Source organism: Alexandromys fortis, unplaced genomic scaffold (assembly GCF_014885135.2).
Source record: "Alexandromys fortis isolate MF-2015 unplaced genomic scaffold, M_Fortis_MF-2015_v1.1 scaffold_170, whole genome shotgun sequence".
NCBI lineage: Eukaryota > Metazoa > Chordata > Mammalia > Rodentia > Cricetidae > Alexandromys > Alexandromys fortis.
In genome coordinates, this window is record NW_026068084.1 from 1,041,518 (window position 1) to 1,063,228 (window position 21,711).

Consider the following 21,711-nt stretch of genomic DNA (forward strand, 5'->3'; position numbering starts at 1 on the left):
AGAAAATATGGGATACTATGAAAAGGCCAAATCTAAGAATAATATGTATAGAAAAAAATTTCAACTCAAAAGCACAGAAAATATGTTTAATAAAATCATAGAAGAAAACTTTCCCAACCTAAAGAAAGATATGCCTATGAAGGTACAAGAAGCTTACAGAACACCAAATAGACTGGATCAAAAAAAAAAGTTTTCTTGCTCATAATAATCAAAACACAAAACATACAGAGTAAAGAAAGAATATTAAGAGCTGCAAAGGAAAAAGGCCAAGTAACATATAAAGGTAGACCTATCAGAATTACACCTGGCTTCTCATTGGAGACAATGAAAGTCAGAAGGTCATGATCAAGCATTATGCAGACATTGAGACCACCTACGCCAGTCCAGACTACTATACCCAGCAAAACTGTCAATCACCATAGAAAGACAAAACAAGATATTCCATGACAAATCTAGGTTTCAGCAATACTTAGTCACAAACCCAGCCCTACACAAAATACTAGAGGGAAAACTCCAACCCAAGGAAGATGGCTACACCAACAAAAACACAGACAACTGATGGTCACAAAGCAGAAAATCCCAAAGAAAACAAAAACACACAAACTAACATCACCAACAATCAAAACTAAATTAACAGGAGGTAGCAATCGCTGGTCATTAATATCCCTTAATGTAAATAGACTGAATTTACCTTAAAAATGCACAGAATCCATCCTTGTCCTGCATACAAGAAACACATCTAAACATCAAGGACAGACATCATCTCGAGTAAAGGGTTGGAAAGAACTGAACCAATCAAATGGACCTAAGAAACAAGTGGGTGTAGCTATCTTAATATCTAACAAAATAGACTTCAAGCTAAAATCAGTCAAAAAAGACAAAGAAGATCATTTCATATCAGTCACAGGAAAAATACATCAAGAGGAAATTTCAATACTGAACATCTATGCTCGAAATAAAAGGGCACACATGTATGTAAAAGCAACACTTCTGAAGCTTAAATCACACATTAAACCCCACACACTAATAGTGGGAGACTTCAACACTCCCCTTTCACCACTGGACAGGTCAGTCAGATGAAAAATGAACAGAGATATAAGAGAACTAACAAATGTTATGACTCAAATGGACTTAACAGACATATATAAAATATTTCATCCAAACAGAAAAGAACATACCTTCTTCTTAGCACCTCATAGAATCTTCTCAAAAATTGACCACATATACAATAACAAAACAAACCTCAACAAATACAAAAAATTAAAATAACCCAATGTATCTTATCAGATCACCATGGATAAAAACCAGAAATCAACAGCAATAATAATTCCAGAAAACCTACAAATACGTGGAAATTAAACAATACTCACCAGAATCATCAACGGATCAAGGAAGAAATAAAGGGGGAAAATAAGACTTCCTAAAATTCAATGAAAATGACCACACAACATAACCAAGTTCATAGCACTAAATGCCTACATAAAGAATCTGGAAAAATCCCACACTAGTGAATTAACAAAACATTTGAAAACTTTAGAACAAAACGAAGCAAACATGCCTAAGAGACCTAGATGGCAGGAAATAATCAAATTGAGAGCTGAAATCAACAAAATAGAAACAAAGAAAACAATACAAAGAATCAATGAGACAGAGTTGGTTTTTCGAGAAAATCAACAAAATAGACAAACCTTTATCCAAACTAACCAAAAGGCAGAGAGAGAATATCCAAATTAACAGAATCAGAAATGAAAAGGGAAATATAACAGCAGACATGGAGGAAATACAGAGGATCACCAGGTCAAGTTTTGAAAACCTGTACTCCACAAAATTGGAAAACTTAAAGGAAATGGACAACTTCCTGGATAAATATCACTTACCAAAATTAAATCAAGACCAGACAGTAAAATTTAACAGACCCATAACTGCTGAAGAAATAGAAACAGTCATCAAAAATCTCCCAACCAAATACAGCCCAGGACCAAATGATTTCAGCTCAGAATTCTACAAGACTTTCAAAGAAGAACTAATACCAATACTCCTCAAATTATTCCACACAATAGAAACAGAGGGAACATTGCCAAACTCTTTTTATGAGGCTACAATTACCCTGATACTCAAACCACAGAAAGACATTAGTAAGAAAGAGAATAACAGATCAATCTCACTCATGAATATTGATGCAAAAATACTAAACAAAATACTGGCAAATCGAATCCAAGAACACATCAGAACCATCATCCACCATGATGAAGTTGGCTTGATCCCACAGATGCAGGTATGGTTCAACATACAAAAATCTGTCAACATAATCTACCATATAAACAAACTGAAAAATAAAAACCACATAATCATCTAGTTAGATGTCAAAAAAGCTTTTGACAAAATACAACATGCCTTCATGATAAAGGTTTTGCAGAGAGCAGGGATACAAAGAACTTACCTAAACATAATAAAGGCAATATACACCAAGCCAACAGCCAATATCAAACTAAATAGAGAGAAACTCACAGCACTTCCACTGAAATCAGGAACAAGACAAGGTTGTCCACTCTCTCCATATCTATTCAATATAGTTCCTGAGGTCTTAGCTAGAGCAATAACACATCAAAAAGAGATCAAGGGGATACAAATCGAAAAAGAGGAATTAAAACTCTCACTGTTTGCTGATGATATGATAGTTTACATAAGTGATCCCAAAAATTCTACCAAGGAACTTCTACAACTCAAACACTTTCAGCAATGTAGCAGGATACAAGATTAACTCAAAAAAAATCAGTAGACCTCCTGTACACAGATGATAAAAGGTCTGCGGAAGAAATCAGAGAATCAACACCCTTCACAATAGCCACAAATAGAATAAAATATCTCAGAGTAACTCTAACCAAACAAGTGGAAGACTTGTATGAGAAGAACTTTAAATCTTTAAAGAAAGATATTGAAAAAGACACCAGAAAGTAGAAAGATCTTCCTTACTATTGGGTAGTCAAAATTAACATAGTAAAAATGGCAATCTTACCAAAAGCAATCTATGGATTCAACACAATGCCCATCAAAATCCCAGAAAAATCTTCAAATACCTCAAAAGAATGGTACTCAACTGATGTAGGATGTTTTGCTTTCATAGGTTGAATTAAGAGACTGCCTTGGCCTTTTGATAGGGCAGCCCTTAAGTGGGCAAAGTAGACATAACAGAATGCTGGGAGGAAGGGAAGTGTAGCTGATGCCATGATTCTCCTTCCTGAGATGGACGCTGGTTAGACTCATGCAGGTAAGTCGCGACCTCGTGGTGACATACAGATTATTAGAAATGGGTTAGAGCTAGGACCGAATCCGAATCAGAGGGCAAATGGGAGGGTGGTAGCTCCTTTGCCCCAATAGCCTGCCTGCAGCGAGCTAGGTAGACCCTTTGTTTAAGAGCCACCCAAGCAGCAAGGAGATCCAGTCCAGGCACCAGGAGAGACATCATTGGGGTGAGTGAGTTTCTGACCGCGGCAGCAGCCCGAGACAGGGAACTCAGATGTTCCTCATCCCTCCTACACTTCCTGGTCATCCTCAGGGGCTATTCTGCCCAATACCTCCTCTCTCTTCCTATCCCACCCAGATTGCATCCACAACCCTCCCCCTCCCTCCGTCTGACTCCCTCCCCTCTTTGACCACATAACATCTCCCAGCTCAGCCTGTTCGGGCTCTAGGACCGAATCTGAATCGGGAGGGTGGTAGCTCCTTCGTCCAGATAGCCTGCCTGCAGCAAGCAAAGTAGGCCCTTTGTTTATGAGCCACCCAAGCAGCAAGGAGATCCAGTCCGGGCACCAGGAGAGACATCATTGGGGCCCTTTGTTTACTAGCCACCCAAGCAGCAAGGAGATCAGATCCGGACACCAGGAGAGACATAGGGCTTGCATCCACAACCCACCCAGAGAGGTGCTGAGGAGTTCCATCTGGACGGTAGTCCATGTTTGGGTGCTAAGGAGTTCCAGCTTGACGGGACAGTCCCTGCTTCTACAATGAAGAGATACACCCAGAGACTCATTCACAGCAAAGACTGGACGAGGACACCAGGCCTCTCCTGGCTCCATTTGAAGGAGGAGATGGGAAGGCGCCAATGCAAGACTTCCTCCAACAACCTGAAAGGCAACATGACTTCACCAGAATCAAGGGATCCCGAAATAAGAAGAATTGTACACCCTACTCCAGAAGAATTAGAAGAAATCGACTCAAAAGTGAATTATATGAAAATAATAGAAGACCTTAAGCAGGAGGTGAAAAACTGCCATAAACAATTAGAGATTACAAACAAAAAGGTAGAGGAAATGAATAAATCGCTTAAAGATACCCAAGAAAATCAAGAGAAACATGAAAAAGCAATCAGACAGGTACGGGAAGCAGTTCAAGACTTGAAGAATGAAATGGAAGTAATGAAGAAAACACAAACCGAGGGAAGATTGGAGATGGAAAATCTGGGTAAACGAACAGGAACTACAGAGACAAGTACTACCAACAGAATACAAGAGATAGAAGAAAGAATATCAGATACTGAAGATACCATAGAGAAAATAAACACACTGATCAAAGAAAACAGCAAAACCAACAAATTCTCATCACAAAACATTCAGGAAATATGGGACACAATAAAAAGACCAAACCTAAGAATAATTGGAGTAGAAGAAGGAGAAGAGGTGCAACTCAACGGCCCAGAAAATATATTTAATAAAATTATAGAAGAAAACTTTCCCAACCTAAAGAAAGATGTACCTATGAAGGTTCAAGAAGCATACAGAACACCGAATAGGCTGGATAAAAAAAAAAAAAAAAAACATCCCCTCGCCATATAATAATCAAAACACAAAACATACAGAATAAAGAAAGAATATTAAGAGCCGCAAAGGAAAAAGGCCAAGTTACTTACAAAGGTAAACCTATCAGACTTACACCTGACTTCTCTATGGAAACCATGAAAGCCAGAAGGTCCTGGATAGATGTACTGCAAAAACTAAGAGACCATGGATGCAAGCCCAGACTACTATACCCAGCCAAGCTTTCATTCACCATAAATGGAGAAAACAAAATTTTCCAGGATAAAAACAAATTTAAACAATACGTAGCCACAAACCCAGCCTTACAGAAAGTAATAGAAGGAAAATCTCTAACCAAGGAGTCCAACAATGACCACAATAACTCAGACATCTAGAGACCCGTCACCAGCGCAACTCAAAGAAGGGACGCACACGAACTCTACTACTAAAGAAGTGACCGGAGTTAACATCCCCTGGTCATTAATATCACTTAATGTCAATGGGCTCAACTCACCTATAAAAAGGCACAGGCTAAGAGATTGGATACGAAATCAGGATCCAACATTCTGCTGTTTACAAGAAACACACCTCAAACACAGAGACAGGCACCTACTCAGAGTAAAGGGCTGGGAAAAGGCTTATCAAGCAAATGGACCTAAGAAACAAGCAGGTGTGGCCATACTAATTTCTAACAAACTTGACTTCAAACTTAAATCAATCAGAAGAGATGGAGAGGGACATTTTATACTCATAACAGGATCAATTCATCAAGAGGAAGTCTCAATCCTGAATATCTACGCCCCTAATATAAAAGCACCCACATACGTAAAAGAAACATTACTAAAACTCAAGGCAGCCATCAAACCGCACACACTAATAGTGGGAGACTTCAACACTCCTCTCTCACCAATGGACAGGTCAATCAGACAGAAACCTAACAGAGAACTAAGAGAATTAATGGAGGTAATGAATCAATTGGACTTGACAGACATCTATAGAATATTCCACCCAAATCGGAAAGAATATACCTTCTTCTCTGCAGCTCATGGAACCTTCTCGAAAATTGACCACATACTCGGTAACAAAGCAAACTTCCACAGGTACAAAAACATATTAGTAACCACCTGTATCTTATCAGATCACCATGGATTAAAGTTAGAATTCAACAACAACCCTACCCCCAGAAAGCCTACAAACTCATGGAAACTGAACAGTCAACTACTGAACCACACCTGGATCAAGGAAGAAATAAAGAAAGAAATTAAAGTCTTCCTTGAATTCAATGAAAATAAAGAAACAACCTACTCAAACTTATGGGACACTATGAAAGCAGTCCTGAGAGGAAAGTTCATAGCACTAAGTGCCCACTTAAAGAAAACAGAGAAGGCACACATTGGAGACTTAACAGCCCACCTGAAAGCTCTAGAAAAAAAAGAAGCAGACTCACCTAGGAGGAGTAGAAGACTGGAAATAATCAAACTGAGGGCTGAAATCAACAAAATAGAAACACAGAAAACAATCCAAAGAATCAATGAAACAAAAAGCTGGTTCCTGGAGAAAATCAACAAGATTGATAAACCTCTATCCAAACTAATAAAACGCCAGAGAGTGAATATGCAAATTAATAAGATCAGAAATGAAAAGGGGGACATAACCACAGACACAGAGGAAATTCAAAGAATCATTAGATCTTACTACAAAGGCCTGTATGGCACAAAACTGGAAAATGTAAAAGAAATGGACACGTTTTTAGATAAATACCATATACCAAAGTTAAACCAGGACCAGGTGAACAACCTAAATAGACCTGTTAGTCGCGAAGAACTAGAAGCTGTTATCAAAAACCTCCCTACCAAAAAAAGCCCAGGACCTGATGGTTTCAATGCGGAATTCTACCAGAACTTCCAAGAAGACCTAATACCTATACTCCTTAATGTATTTCACAATATAGAAGCAGAAGAGTCATTGCCAAATTCCTTTTATGAAGCTACAGTCACTCTGATACCAAAACCACACAAAGACTCAACCAAGAAAGAGAACTACAGGCCAATCTCACTCATGAACATCGACGCAAAAATCCTCAACAAAATACTGGCAAACCGTATCCAAGAACACATTAGAAAAATTATCCATTATGATCAAGTAGGCTTTATCCCAGAGATGCAGGGCTGGTTCAACATACGAAAATCTATTAATGTAATCCACCATATAAATAAACTGAAAGAAAAAAACCATATGATCATTTCATTAGATGCTGAAAAAGCTTTTGACAAAATTCAACATCCCTTTATGATAAAAGTCTTGGAGAGATTAGGGATACAAGGGTCATACCTAAATATAATAAAAGCTATTTACAGCAAACCGACAGCTAACATCAAACTAAACGGAGAGAAACTCAAAGCCATCCCACTAAAGTCAGGAACACGACAAGGCTGTCCACTCTCTCCATACCTCTTCAATATAGTGCTTGAAGTTTTAGCAATAGCAATAAGACAACATAAGGGGATCAAGGGGATTCGAATTGGAAAGGAAGAAGTTAAACTTTCATTATTTGCAGATGATATGATAGTGTACATAAGCGACCCCAAAAACTCCACCAAAGAACTCCTACAGCTGATAAACACCTTTAGTAATGTGGCAGGATACAAGATCAACTCCAAAAAATCAGTCGCCCTCCTATACACAAAGGATATGGAAGCAGAGAGGGAAATCAGAGAAACATCACCTTTCACGATAGCCACAAACAGCATAAAATATCTTGGAGTAACTCTAACCAAGGAAGTGAAAGATCTATTTGACAAGAACTTTAAGGCATTGAAGAAAGAAATTGAAGAGGATACCAGAAAATGGAAGGATCTTCCTTGCTCTTGGATTGGGAGGATCAACATAGTAAAAATGGCAATTCTACCAAAGGCAATTTATAGATTCAATGCAATCCCCATCAAGGTCCCATCAAAATTCTTCACAGATCTTGAGAGGACAATAATCAACTTTATATGGAAAAACAAAAAACCCAGGATTGCCAAAACAATCTTATACAATAAAGGAACTTCGGGAGGCATTACCATCCCTGACTTCAAACTCTATTACAGAGCTTCAGTATTGAAAACAGCTTGGTATTGGCATAAAAACAGAGAAGTTGACCAATGGAATCGTATAGAAGATCCAGATTTTAACCCACAAACCTATGAACACCTCATTTTCGATAAAGGAGCTAAAAGTATACAATGGAAGAAAGAAAGCATCTTCAACAAATGGTGCTGGCACAACTGGATGTCAACCTGTAGAAGAATGAAAATAGACCCATATCTATCACCATGCACAAAACTCAAGTCCAAATGGATCAAAGACCTCAATATCAGTCTGAACACACTGAACCTGATAGAAGAGAAAGTGGGAAGTACCCTACAACAGATGGGCACAGGCGATCGCTTCCTATGTATAACCCCAGCAGCACAGACATTAAGGGCAACATTGAATAAATGGGACCTACTGAAACTGAGAAGCTTCTGCAAAGCAAAGGACACTGTCACTAAGACAAAAAGGCAACCCACTGACTGGGAGAAGATCTTCACCACCCCCGCAACAGACAAAGGTCTGATCTCCAAAATATATAAAGAACTCAAGAAACTAGACGTTAAAATGCTAATTAACCCAATTAAAAAATGGGGCACTGACCTGAACAGAGAATTCTCAACAGATGAAATTCAAATGGCTAAAAGACACTTAAGGATATGCTCAACCTCCTTAGCGATCAGGGAAATGCAAATCAAAACAACTTTGAGATATCATCTTACACCTGTCAGAATGGCTAAAATCAAAAACACCAATGATATCCTTTGCTGGAGAGGTTGTGGAGAAAGGGGTACCCTCATCCATTGCTGGTGGGAATGCAAACTTGTGCAACCACTTTGGAAAGCAGTGTGGCGGTTTCTCAGGAAATTCGGGATCAACCTACCCCTGGACCCAGCAATGCCACTCTTGGGAATATACCCAAGAGAGGCCCGATCATATGACAGGGGCATTTGTTCAACTATGTTCATAGCAGCATTATTTGTAATAGCCAGAACCTGGAAACAACCTAGATGTCCTTCAATGGAAGAATGGATGAAGAAAGTGTGGAATATATACACATTAGAATACTACTCAGCGGTAAAAAACAATGACTTCTCGAATTTTGCATGCAAATGGATGGAAATAGAACACACTATCCTGAGTGAGGTAACCCAGACCCAAAAAGATGAACTTGGGATGTACTCACTCATAATTGGTTTCTAGAGATAAATAAAGGTCAGTGAGTCTATAATTTGATCTCCTAAAGAAGCTAAATAAGAAGGTGATCCCAAAGAAAAACATATAGCTATCCTCCTGATTATGGGAAGTAGACAAGATTGCCGGGCAAAAAATGGGATCTTGGGGGAGGGGGGGAGGGAGGTAAGGGGAGATGGGGAGAGAAAAGTGAGAAGGGGAGGTTGGGGGGAACTTGGGAAACGGGATGTTTGGGATAAAGGAAGGTCGGATAGGGGAGCAGGGAAGCACACATCTTAATTAAGGGAGCCATCTTAGGGTTGGCAAGAGATTTGGTGCTCCCAGGTGCCCAGGGCGATGTCCCCAGTTAGTTCCTGGGGCAGCTGAGGACAGAGAACCTGAAATGACCCTATCCTATAGCCATACTGATGAATATCTTGCATATCACCATAGAACCTTCATCTGGAGATGGATGGAGATAGAGACAGAGACCCACACTGGAGCACCGGACTGAGCTCCCAATGTCCCAAGGAGGAGCAGAAGGAGGGAAAATATGAGCAAAGAAGTCAGGACCACGAGGGGTGCACCCACCCACGGAGACAGTGGGGCTGATCTATTGTGAGCTCACCAAGGCCAGCTGGACTGCGACTGAAAAACCATGGGATAAAACCGGACTCTCTGAATATGGCGGACAATGAGGGCTGCTGAGAAGCCAAGGACAATGGCAAGGGGTTTTGATCCTACTTCATGTTCTGGCTTTGTGGGAGCCTAGCCAGTTTGGATGTCCACCTTCCTAGACCAGGATGGAGCGGGGAGGACTTTGGACTTTCCACAGGGCAGGGAACCCTGACTGCCCCTCAGACTGAACTGAAAAAAGTAGCTGAGACCTTGCCTGTGACTCAGCTCTTCCTGCCTAAGCAGATGGTGGAATCAGGCTTGGGCAGGTGAGAGAGCATGGTGGATTCCTGCCACCATACTGAGAGTTTCCAGGCTGCACAGTGCTCTGCATGGCAGATTTGGCTGTAACTCAGAAAGAATTTATATACCCCATGCTCAGTCTCAGGGCTAAAGTGCTGAGTGTGGCTCCTACCTGTCGGCCCTAGAGCTAGCAGATAGGGTATGTTCATCATTTTGATATGGGAGAGAGGTGGAGTCAACATCCAGAGCAGCTTCACCATGCTAGCAGTGCAGTGCACACAGCTCAGAGACACAAGAGGCTTCGCCATGTTGGGCTGGGTGGGCAAGCAGGCAGTACCTGTAATGACTGGCATTGTCGCAGTTTAGATTCTTAAAAGCTTAGCATTTTAAAAGCTCTTCAAGACAGTAGAGAATTACAGACAATCCAATAAGACAGATTCAGACATAAAAGACCTCTAAATGGGTTGTAGTGTTAGACAGAAATACATAGACTTGGGAGAGAGTAGAAAAAGAGTATTAACAAGTCTAAAGTAAAGTTAATGCTTAAAAAAGGGTAAAGTCTTTAAAGAGACAGAGTACAGATAGTCATAGATTAAAAGAAGTATAGAGAAATAAGCCATGTAAAAATGGAAAATTCACAGAGAGTCTGGATTATATGTATTATTGTGTTTTCTTTAAATTTTTGACTGTGAAGAGGCTAAGTAGAGAGAGACATCTCATTATATGGGCTGCCAAGCTAAACCAGAATGGATATTATAAAGGTATTATGACTTCAGAATTTGGATCTAAGGGTATGATGCTTTGGAAAAGAGGTCCTTCTTTTGTTTTCACAGAGGATGAGACCCTGTGGATTGCTTCTATACCAATATGATATGATAGACCATGCCCTCCTGAAAGGTTGCTGTGAACACTTTCAGAAAATTACTTCACTCAACTGTTGACTGAGATGAACCTAGCACATAGAATACACCATAAAAGGCCTGATTAACAGCACCCCCGTTCAGCATGAAGCAGTTTGGAGAGAAATAACTGTGCCCATATTCCCAAATATTGTTTGTAAATGTTCTTTTACATTTAAAGGGGATATGATATAGATATGAATAATTTGCATTGGTATAAATCTTGATTTATTCATACAAGTTTAAGGTCAATTTTGTTATATGTGCTTTTCTGATCTTTATTAAGGTATTGTGATTGTGTAGTTCATTTAAAAATGTAATGTATAATTAGGAAATATAGGTTGTTATTAGATAATCATCAATAATAATCAAGCTTGTAGTCATGTTAGTCAGATTTTCTAGATATACAGAAATATATTTCAGTTAGATAGGCATTTGTCATATCTTTCAAAGACTGCAGAATATGGCATTTAATGTTTCAATAACTTAGGGCTTTTCATGCCAACAAGACACATATGTTTCTGGCAGCACCAATCTACTTCAAGAGGAAGATGGGCATCGAAGAAGCTCCTCATGGAGTTGGTTAGCCATTTTGGCAAGAAACTGCTCTTGCCTGGACTGTTGCATAAACTGGACACAAAGAATCCACAGAGAGAAGACTGCTAAACTTGCCTAAAAGTGAGATGTTCCTTTGGGGTTCTTCATTCTTAAGAGAGTCTATGAGACATTCTGCAGGATACAAAAGAAAGTGACTGAACTGTCTTTAAAATTTCCTGCTTCATGAAAATGTCTGCTGGATACTATAATCCTGAAGGCCAAAGATGGATGCCCCAATGGTACAGAAGGACTTTGGGTAACTGTACAAGCAGCAAGATGTCTCTGTCAATTCTAGAGTTTTGGAAGTTGCTTACTTCTTGTTTACTTAGGGAATATTATATCCTTCTGTAGTCTTTGATGGAGTTGAAGAATGAAAAGCCATAGTTATAGTTTCCCATTGTTATAATAAAAGATAAAATATATCAAAATATTATAACTGTAATTCTTGCTTGATACCTGTTATATGTATTTTACTATGTTAAAGCCTTCCTTTTCGTTTAAACAGAAAAGGGGAAATGGTGTAGGATGTGTTGTTTCATTGGTTGAATAAAGAAACTGCCTTGGCCTTTTGATAGGGTAGCCCTTAAGTGGGTGGAGTAGACAGAACAGAATTCTGGGAAGAAGGGAAGTGTGGTAAGTGCCATGATTCTCTTTCCCAAAATGGATGCTGGTTAGACTCATGCTTGTAAGCCGCAACCTCGTAATGACATACAGATTATTAGAAATGGGTTAGATCAGGCATGGGCCAATAAGAGGCTAGAAATAATGGCCCAGGCAGTGTTGAAATGAATATAATTTGTGTGTTGTTAATTCAGGGTATAAGCTAGCCGGGTGGTGGGACACAGCCCACCGCTCTTCTTACTACACTCAACTTCATATGGAAAAGAAAAAAAAAAAAAACCAGGATAGCCAAAGCAATTCTGTACAATAAAAGAACTTCTGGAGGCATCACAATCCCTGACTTCAAACTCTACTATAGAGCTAAAGTACTGAAAACAGCCTGACATTTGCATAAGAAAAGACAGGAGGACCAATGGAACCAAATAGATATCATTCCACACATCTTTGAATACCTGATCTTTGGTAAAGAAACAAAAAATATCAAATGGGAAAAAAAAGCATATTTAACAAGTGGTACTGGCATAACTGGATATCAACATGTAGAAGAATGAAAATAGACTCATATCTATGCACAAAACTCAAGTCCAAATGGATCAAAGACCTCAAAAGAAAGCCAGCCACACTGAACCTTATAAAAGAGAAAGTGGGAAGTACACTTGAACACATTGGCACAGGGAACCACTTCCTAAATATAACCCCAGCAGCACAGATACTGAGAAAAACAATTAATAAATGGGACCTCCTGAAACTGAAAATCTTCTGTAAAGCAAAGGACACAGTCAACAAAACAAAATGACAGCCTACATAATGGGAAAAGATCTTCACTAACCCCACATCAGACAGAGGTCTGCTCTCCAAAATATACAAAGAACTCAGGAAATCAGACACCAAAAGATCACATAATCCAATTAAAAAAAATAAATGGAGTACAGACCTAAACAGAGAACTCTCAACAGAGGAATCTAAAATGTCTGAAAGACACTTAAGAAAATGTTCAAAATCCTTACTCATTAGATAAATGCAAATCAAAGTAACTCATTCCATCTTACACCTGTAAGAATGGTCAAGGTCAAAAACACTGATGACAGCTTATGCTGTAGAGGTTGTAGGGAAAAGGGAACACTTCTGCATTGCTGGTGGAAATGCAAGCTGGTACAACCCCTTTGGATATCAGTGGGGTGATTTCTTAGAAATATGAGAAACAACCTTCCTCAAGACCCAGTAATACCACTTTTGGGTATATATCCAAAAGATACTCAATCATGCTACAAAAACGTTCTCAATTAGGATCATAGCAGCTTTGTTTGTCATAGCCAGAACCTGGAAACAACCAAAATGACCCTCGACCAAAGAATGGATAAGGAAATGTACATTTACACAATGGAGTACTACACAGCAGAAAAAATGATAGCTTGAGTTTTGCAGGAAAATGGATGGAGCTAGAAAACATTATTTTGAGTGACGTAACCCAGACCCAGAAAGGCAATTATCACATGTACTCACTCATAGATGGTTTTTAAACATAAAGCAAAGAAAACTAGCCTAAAAACTGGTATGGAAGGTTCTTCTTTCTACGTGTTGCTTTTATTGGTCAAATAAGGAAAATGCCTTGGCCTTTTGATAGAGCAGAAACTTAGGTAGGTGGGGAAAAGAGAACTGAATTCTGGGAGGAACAGAGCAGACTCAGACAGCCACCATGGAGCCAGCCACTAGGTTAGACCTGCTGAATCTTTCTCAGAAAGCCACGACCACGTGGTGACATACAGATTATTAGAAATGGGTAAAATCAAGCTGTGAGAGTTAGCTGATAAGAAGCTAAAAATAATGGGTCAGGCAGTGATTTAATTAATACAATTTCTGCGTGGTTATTTAGGGTGTAAGGTAAGTGGGCCAGTTGGAACAAGGGGCCCATGCCCCTAATATAACAACAAACCACAATCCTAGAGAACCTAGACAACAATGAGGACACTAAGAGAGACTTACATAGATCTAATGTATATGGGAAGTAGAAAAAGACAAGATCTCCTGAGCAAATTGGGAGCATGGGAACCTTGGGGGAGGGTTGAAGAGGAATGGGAATGGCAGGGAAGGGAACAGAGAAAAATGTAGAACTCAATGAAAATTTAAAAAAAAAAAACGAATATAAGTCTGATCTAACCTATAAAAGTCCGAGTATCTTTTTGCATTCTAAGCTGTCATTTTCTTTTATATATATATTTAAAAAAAACTTTACTCCACAAAATTGGAAAATCTAAGAGAAATGAACAAATTGCTTGACAGATACCACTTATCACAGATAAATGGAGATCAGATAAACAATTTGAATAGAATGATAATTCCTAAGGCAATAGAAGCAGTCATTAAAAGTTTCCTAATCAACCAAAAATAAATAAATGAATAAATACAAAGTACGGGACCAGATGGTTTTAGTAAAGAGTTCTACCAGACTTTCTGGAGTTTACTTTCTTTGTGGCAAAAGTAAGCCACTGGGCAAGAAAATGTCCCTGCCTCAACTGCTGACATTATGCTGTCCTAATTAAACAAGGACACAAAATATTCTGATTCACAGAAAAGTCTGTTGAAAATGCTAAGCCTGTAGGCCAAAGATGGATGCCCCAACATTGCAGAGGAACTTTGGTGAAAGTCCAGGCAGCCAGCTGTTTCTGTCATTACTCACATTTTTTGGAAGTCGCTTGTTTGCACTTCTTGCTTACTGAGTTAATATTATTTCCTTCTCGGGTCTTTAAGGGAGTTAAAGATTAGACATCTATAGTTATAGCTTACCAGACACAGAAAGCAAGTTATGATAGAAAGTAAATTAGGTATAAGACTTTGGACTTACCAAGATAGAATAGATACAAAATATTTTCTCTAAATTTGTCAAATGCAAATGGACTAGATATTGTTGATGTATTTATTGTCTATATATAGTACATAGTCATTGTATTTATTGTATATAGTTTTCTGATATTAGTTATATTCTTTTTTATTTTAGACAAAAGGGGGAAATGTACTGGTATTTCAGTTGTATTCTAATAAATAAAGACGGCTTAAAGATCTGAGAGTAAAACAGTCCGACTGGATAGCCTTACAGACCAGGTTATGGTAACACATAACTTTAATCCTAGTAGCCACATTGACATGCACACCTTTAATCCCAGTAGCCACACTAGTTGTCATAGTAATTCGTTGATGCATGCTTTTAATCCCAGTGGTGCATGCCTTTAATCCCAGACCTAGAGAAGATTATAAAATGGGAGGAAACAGCTCTTAACACAGTCTTATTCTGAGATTCCTGGAGGCAAGATTGCTATTTAAGGTCAAGGTGAGAGCTAGTGGATGGTTGTTTTGCTTTTCAGATCTTCAGGTTGAATCCCAATTTCTGACCCTGAGTTTTTATTAATTGTGTTTCAAGGGAGGAAGGAAGAAAACTACGGCAATATAATAGTATCTTTAACGGTCTGTGTGATGAAAAAAGTTTATGAGCATGAATGTTTGGGAGGTGGGTTAAAAAAAGCAAATGGAACAAACTTACAGAGTTACAGTCACTTACAGTGATATAATTTTGGAGAATGGGTGGTTAAATAAAAGCTAAGGGTGTTGGTAAAAGACATTTAAGAACAGAAATGACAAATGACAAAATACACATTCATGCATGTGTTATATTCATGGGTCATTAGAAAGGAGTGTTGGAGGAGAGAGTGGTAGTGAGGCAGAGAAAACAGTGGCAGAAATAGTGAGGAGCCTGGGGTGGATAAGGAAAATGTAAGGGAGAGGGCCCACTTGTCTGTCCCAGCCGCCTGGCTAGCTTACACATGAAATAATCACACAGAAACTGTATTCCTTCTCCTTACAACAATTGGCACATAAAAATGGAAAATTAAAAGAGAATCTGGATTATGTATATTTTGTTATCTTTGAGTATTTCAACTGTGAAGGAACTAAGTACAGAGATATTTCATTGTATGGGCTGCTTAGCTAAACCAGAATGTATATTATAAAGGTATCTTGACTTCAGAATTTGGGTCTAAGAACATGTTGCTTGGGAAAAGAGGTTCTTCTTTTGTTTTCACAGAGGATGAGAAACTGTGGATTGCCTACAAGCAAATATGATGTCATAGACCAAGGCCTCCTGAAAGGTTGTCATAAACACCCTCAAAAAATTTCTTCACCCAATGTCTGGCTGAGATGAACCTAGCACACAAGATACACCATGGAAAACCTGATTAACAGTGCACACATACAGCAGGAAGCAGTTTGGAGAGAAAAAACTGTGCCCATATTCCCAAATATTGTATATAAATGTTCTTTTATATTTAAAGGGGATATGATATAGATATGAATAATTTTCACTGGTATGGATTTTGGTTTATTGATACAAATTTAAGGTCAATCTTGTTATATGTATATTTCTGCTCTTGATTGAGGTGTTGTAATTGTGTAGTTCATTTAAAAAAATGTAATGTATTCCCACCAGCAATGGATGAGGGTACCCCTTCATCCACAACCTTTCCAGCAAAGGCTATCATTGGTGTTTTTGATTTTCGCCATTCTGACAGGTGTAAGATGGTATCTTAGAGTTGTCTTGATTTGCATTTCCCTGATCGCTAAGGAAGTTGAGCATGACCTTAGGTGTCCTTTGGCCATTTGAACTTCTTCTGTTGAGAGATCTCTGTTCAGCTCAGTGCCCCATTTTATAATTGGATTGATTAGCCTTTTACAGTTTATTTTCTTGAGTTCTTTATATATTTTGGAGATCAGACCTTTGTCAGTTGCGGGGTTGGTGAAGATTTTCTCCCAGTCAGTGGGTTGCCTTTCTGTCTTAGCAACAATGTCCTTTGCTTTACAGAAGTTTCTCAGTCTCAGAAGGTCCCATTTATTCAATAAAGCCCTTACTGTCTGTGCTGCTGGGGTTATACGTAGGAAGTGGTCTCCTGTGCCCACGTGTTCTGGAAAGCAGTGTGGAGGTTTCTCAGGAAATTCGGGATCAACCTACCCATGGACCCAGCAATATCACTCTTGGGAATATACCCAAGAGAGGCCTTATCATACAACAAAAGTATATGCTCTACTATGTTCATAGCAGCATTGTTTGTAATAGCCAGAACCTGGAAACAACCTAGATGCCCTTCAATTGAAGAATGGATGAAGAAAGTATGGAATATATACATATTAGAGTACTACTCAGCAGTAAAAAACAAGGACTTCTTAAAGTTTGCAGGCAAATGGATGGAAATAGAAAACACTATCCTGAGTGAGGCAAGCCAGACCCAAAAAGAGGAACGTGGGATGTACTCACTCATATTTGGTTTCTAGCCATAAATAAAGGATATTGAGCCTATAATTCGGGTTCTTAGAGAAGCTAAATAAGAAGGAGAACCCAAAGAAAAACATATAGGCATCCTCCTGAACATTAACCTTCATCAAGCGATGAAAGGAGACAGAGACAGAGACCCACATTGGAGCACCAGACTGAAATCTCAAGGTCCAAATCAGGAGCAGAAGGAGAGAGAGCATGAGCAAGGAACTCAGGACTGTGAGGGGTGCACCCACACACTGAGACAATGGGGATGTTCTATCGGGAACTCACCAAGGCCAGCTGGCCTGGGTCTGAAAAAGCCTGGGTTAAAACTGGTCTCGCTGAACATAGTGGACAATGAGGACTACTGAAACCTCAATAACAATGGCAATGGGTTTTTGATCCTACTGCACGTATTGGCTTTGCGGGAGCCTAGGCAGTTTGGATGCTCACCTTACTAGACCTGGATGGAGGTGGGTGGTCCTTGGACTTCCCACAGGGCAGAGAACCCTGATTGCTCTTTGGGCTGACGAGGGAGGGGGACTTGAAAGGGGAGGCGGCGGTGGGGAAGAGACAGAAATCTTTAATAAAAAAAGTAATGTATAATTGAGAAATATAGGTTAATGTATAATCATCTATAATAGTCAAGCTTCTAATCATGTTAGTTAGATTTTCTAGATGTATAGAGATATATTTCAGTTAGGTATTCTTCAAACCTTTCAGAGACCTTCAGAATATGGCATTTAAAACCTTTAAGAACTTAGAACTTTTCATGACAGTGAGAAGCATCTGCTCCTGGAAGCACCAAGCTACTTCGAGAGGAACGTGGGCACTGAAGAGGCTTCTTAGCCATTTGGGCAAGAAACTGCTCTTACCTGGACTGCTTCACTGGACATGCATGAAATGCAGAGAAATGACTGCTGAACTTGCCTAAAGGTGAGATGATCCTTCACCTAATGAAAGACTATGTGAGACATTCTGCAGAATACAGAAGAAAGTGACTGAACTGTCTTTGAATTTTCCTGCTTCATGGAAAAGTCTGCTGGATACTATGGGACTGTGGGCTAAAGATGGATGTCCCAATGGTACAGAAGAACTTTGGGTGACTGTCCAGGCAGCAAGAGGTCTCTGTAAATTCTAGATTTTAGGAGTTGCTTACAATGTACTTCCTGTTTACTTAGGTAATACTATATCCTTCTGGAGTCTTTGATGTAATTGATGAATAAATACTAATAATATAGCTTTACTTAGTTATGATAAAAGATAAAGTAGATATAAATATTATAACTATAATTTTTATTTGCTACCTGTTTTGTTATATGTAATTTTACTATGTTAAAGTTAAAGCCTTCCTTTTTGTTTAAACAGAAAAGGGGAAATGGTATAGGAGGTCCTTCTTTCTATATGCTGCTTGTATTGGTTAATGAATAAAGAAACTGCCTTGGCCCAATAGGGTAAGAACTTAGGTAGGTGGAAAAAATGCAACTGAGTTTTGTGAGGAAGAAAGCGGAGTCAGAGAAGCTATGTATTCTCTGCCTGAGATGGACACCGATTAGAATCTTGCTGGTAAGCCACAGCCACATGGCAAAATACAAATTAATAGAAATGGGTTAAATCAAGATGTGAGAGGCTAGAACTAATGGACCAAGCAGTAATTTAATTAATATAGTTTCTGTGTAGTTATTTTGGGGACTAAGCAAGCCAGGCAGCCAGGACAAACAAGCTGGCTCTCTCCCTCGCACTAGAAAATGAAGTCAATTTTCTGAGTTTCAAAACTCAGAAATTTTATGAAGAAAAGAGGAAGAAGAAAGTCAACAAGGCTCTCAGCCTGTACTGTCCCTATTGGGAAAGAAGATGACCATGAGAAGCAGAGATCCTCAAGAAAGGGTCAGGTGTGAAGGAATCATCCATAGAAAATATAAAAAGATACAAAGATGGCTGTTGTCTATAAATCTCAGAGGCATTAGTAGATGGTTCCTCAGACAGGGTAGAAAGATGCAAAGCTAAGTAAGTTTAGGTTCTGGGGATGACACTCAGTTTTCAAGCTATTACCTGTGTAATGTTTCAGCATTTAAATAAATACCTGCACATATATATCTATAATATGTCCACACATATAAATCCTTATACATGGAGGTCAAGTCTCTTATCATTTCAATTATGGAGCACTCATCAAAGCCTAACAGCATTCTGAGCACCTGGGGATGGGACAAGGAATAGGACAACATACTTGGTGTTGTGAACCTACCTTGCTGTCTTAGAGGCATTAAAGAAAAAATAATAAACTCAGGAAGCAATTAGTGGTAGAACCAGGGTTAGAGCTCAACACAAAAGCTATCTTTTTATTATATCGATTGACTACACACTTAGAAGATGAAAACTGAATATTAGAAGGAGATAGTAGATCAATGGTTCTTTTTTAATTTATTTACTGATTCTGACTTTTATTTCCCTGAATGAATCATTAAAATTTAATCAAGAACCAGAAAGACATTTCACTGGACATTATCAGAATCACTAAAAAACAGTAAAAAGAAAATCTTTATACCAAGGAAATTACCACAATTGTATCACAAGTATAAGATCCTTTGGATACATCAAATGATTTGATTTATTAAACATAATCAACCATTTATTCTTTTTGTTCTTCCTTAACATAAGATTATTGGTTCTGAAGAAGATAGCAATAATGAAAATTGAACTTCAGGGAATATTTCCTGCTACCATCGAGGAAATAGCCCTCATTATGGTCTGTACTGGGTCTTATGTTCAGTTTTTTTTTAACGCACTAGTTAGTTTACTCTAAATAGTGAAAGACTAGATTTATCATTTTAGAGTTGAAAAGAATCAAATAATATGGAAGATAAATAGTTAGTCCAAAATTATGAAGTGAAAAACAGAAGCAGTTTTAACCATTTCTTAAATGGACAGTCATCATGTGAGATGCAAGTCTAAACTGTGCAAGAGGTTCACTGCTGTGGGACTTATACTACGGTCTTGTACTATGTAAAGACTTGTCACTTGTAGTAATTTAATAAAATGCTGATTGGCCAGTAGCCAGGCAGAAAGTATAGGTGGGGTGACCAGGCAGGAAGTATAGATGGAGCAATGAGAACAGGAGAATTCTGGGAAGGGGAAAGAGTCCATCAGCAGTCATGACAGAGGAAGCCAGACTGGCTGTGGAATTGAGCAGGACAGAAACCTCTGTCAACCGTTCACCCTTTAAGGCATTAGTTCTACAGCTAGAGAAGAGCCAGCTAAAGCCCAAGGAAAATTATGTTAGTTCCCTGAAACCAAAAGCAGATAGATGACATTATTAGGATAATAGTTATGATAAAAAACACACAAGAGGATTGGAACCTGATTAACACTAGAACCTGATTAATATATGTGTGTGTGTGTATACATATGTGTGTGTATGCTTATGAGTATGTAGATCAGTGGTCCTATGGTTTCTAACCTTTTGGGAGTTACATATCAGCTATCCTGTGTATCAGATAATTACATTATGATTCACAACAGTAGCAAATATCAGTTATGATGCAGCAATGTAATAATTTTATGGTTGGGGATCACCACAACATGAGGGACTTTATTAAAGGATTGCAGCATTAGGAAGGTTGAGAACCCCTGTACAGGTTCAGAGATAAAACCTCTATTTGTGGGGTCACACTTAATATCTAAAGCAAGGTGAATGAAATTGATGTCAGTCACATAGAAAGAGAAGTGGCAGAACAAGGGAACGGAAGAAGAAAGAAAAGGACGGGGAGAAGAAAGAAGTTAACTCAGTTATCAAGTCCAAAATATTCAGGAAGTAAATGTTAACTGATAAACGCTGCATCCTCAGTAGATTCTCAGTCAATTCCATCTTAGAATATTCATCTTTCTTTTCTGCTCCTCCCAGATAAGCACTTACTGCCTTTAGCTCTGCATCTTTCTTCACATCTTCCACATAAGAAAGGACAAAGTCGATCTGCCTAACTCCATCTCTGAAGAAGATTGAATCTTTGCTTTGTTCGCTTCTTTGAAACTGTAGAAGACATAATTAACACGATTTTACATTATTGTGTAATTTCAGAAGGCAAATACATGAAGAAAGTCATTGCAACTTGGCCACCACTTTATTTTTTTTCCATACTCAACACAGCAAGCAAGCCAAAACATGACAGAAATTAGGTTCCTTTTATAACATAAAATTTCACAGAGAGGATTAGATGATATATACTCAGGAAAGGCTGAAATGTTTTAAGTACATGCAAAGCACATTAACCACATGCTTTCACAAAAATGCTGCAAGTAGACCAAAATATAAGATGGACATACTCATACACAGACA

General features: G+C 38.6%; 1 protein-coding gene across 1 annotated transcript in view; it reads right to left on the reverse strand.

Moving 5' to 3' along the window:
• The window catches only part of Ano5 (anoctamin 5), a 93,185-nt gene that overhangs the window by 55,043 nt on the left and 16,431 nt on the right, over positions 1-21,711 (reverse strand). Inside the window, exon 5 of the mRNA XM_050122129.1 lies at positions 21,292-21,405. Coding sequence (XP_049978086.1) covers positions 21,292-21,405 — 114 coding nt within the window. The remainder of the gene's footprint in view (positions 1-21,291; positions 21,406-21,711) is intronic.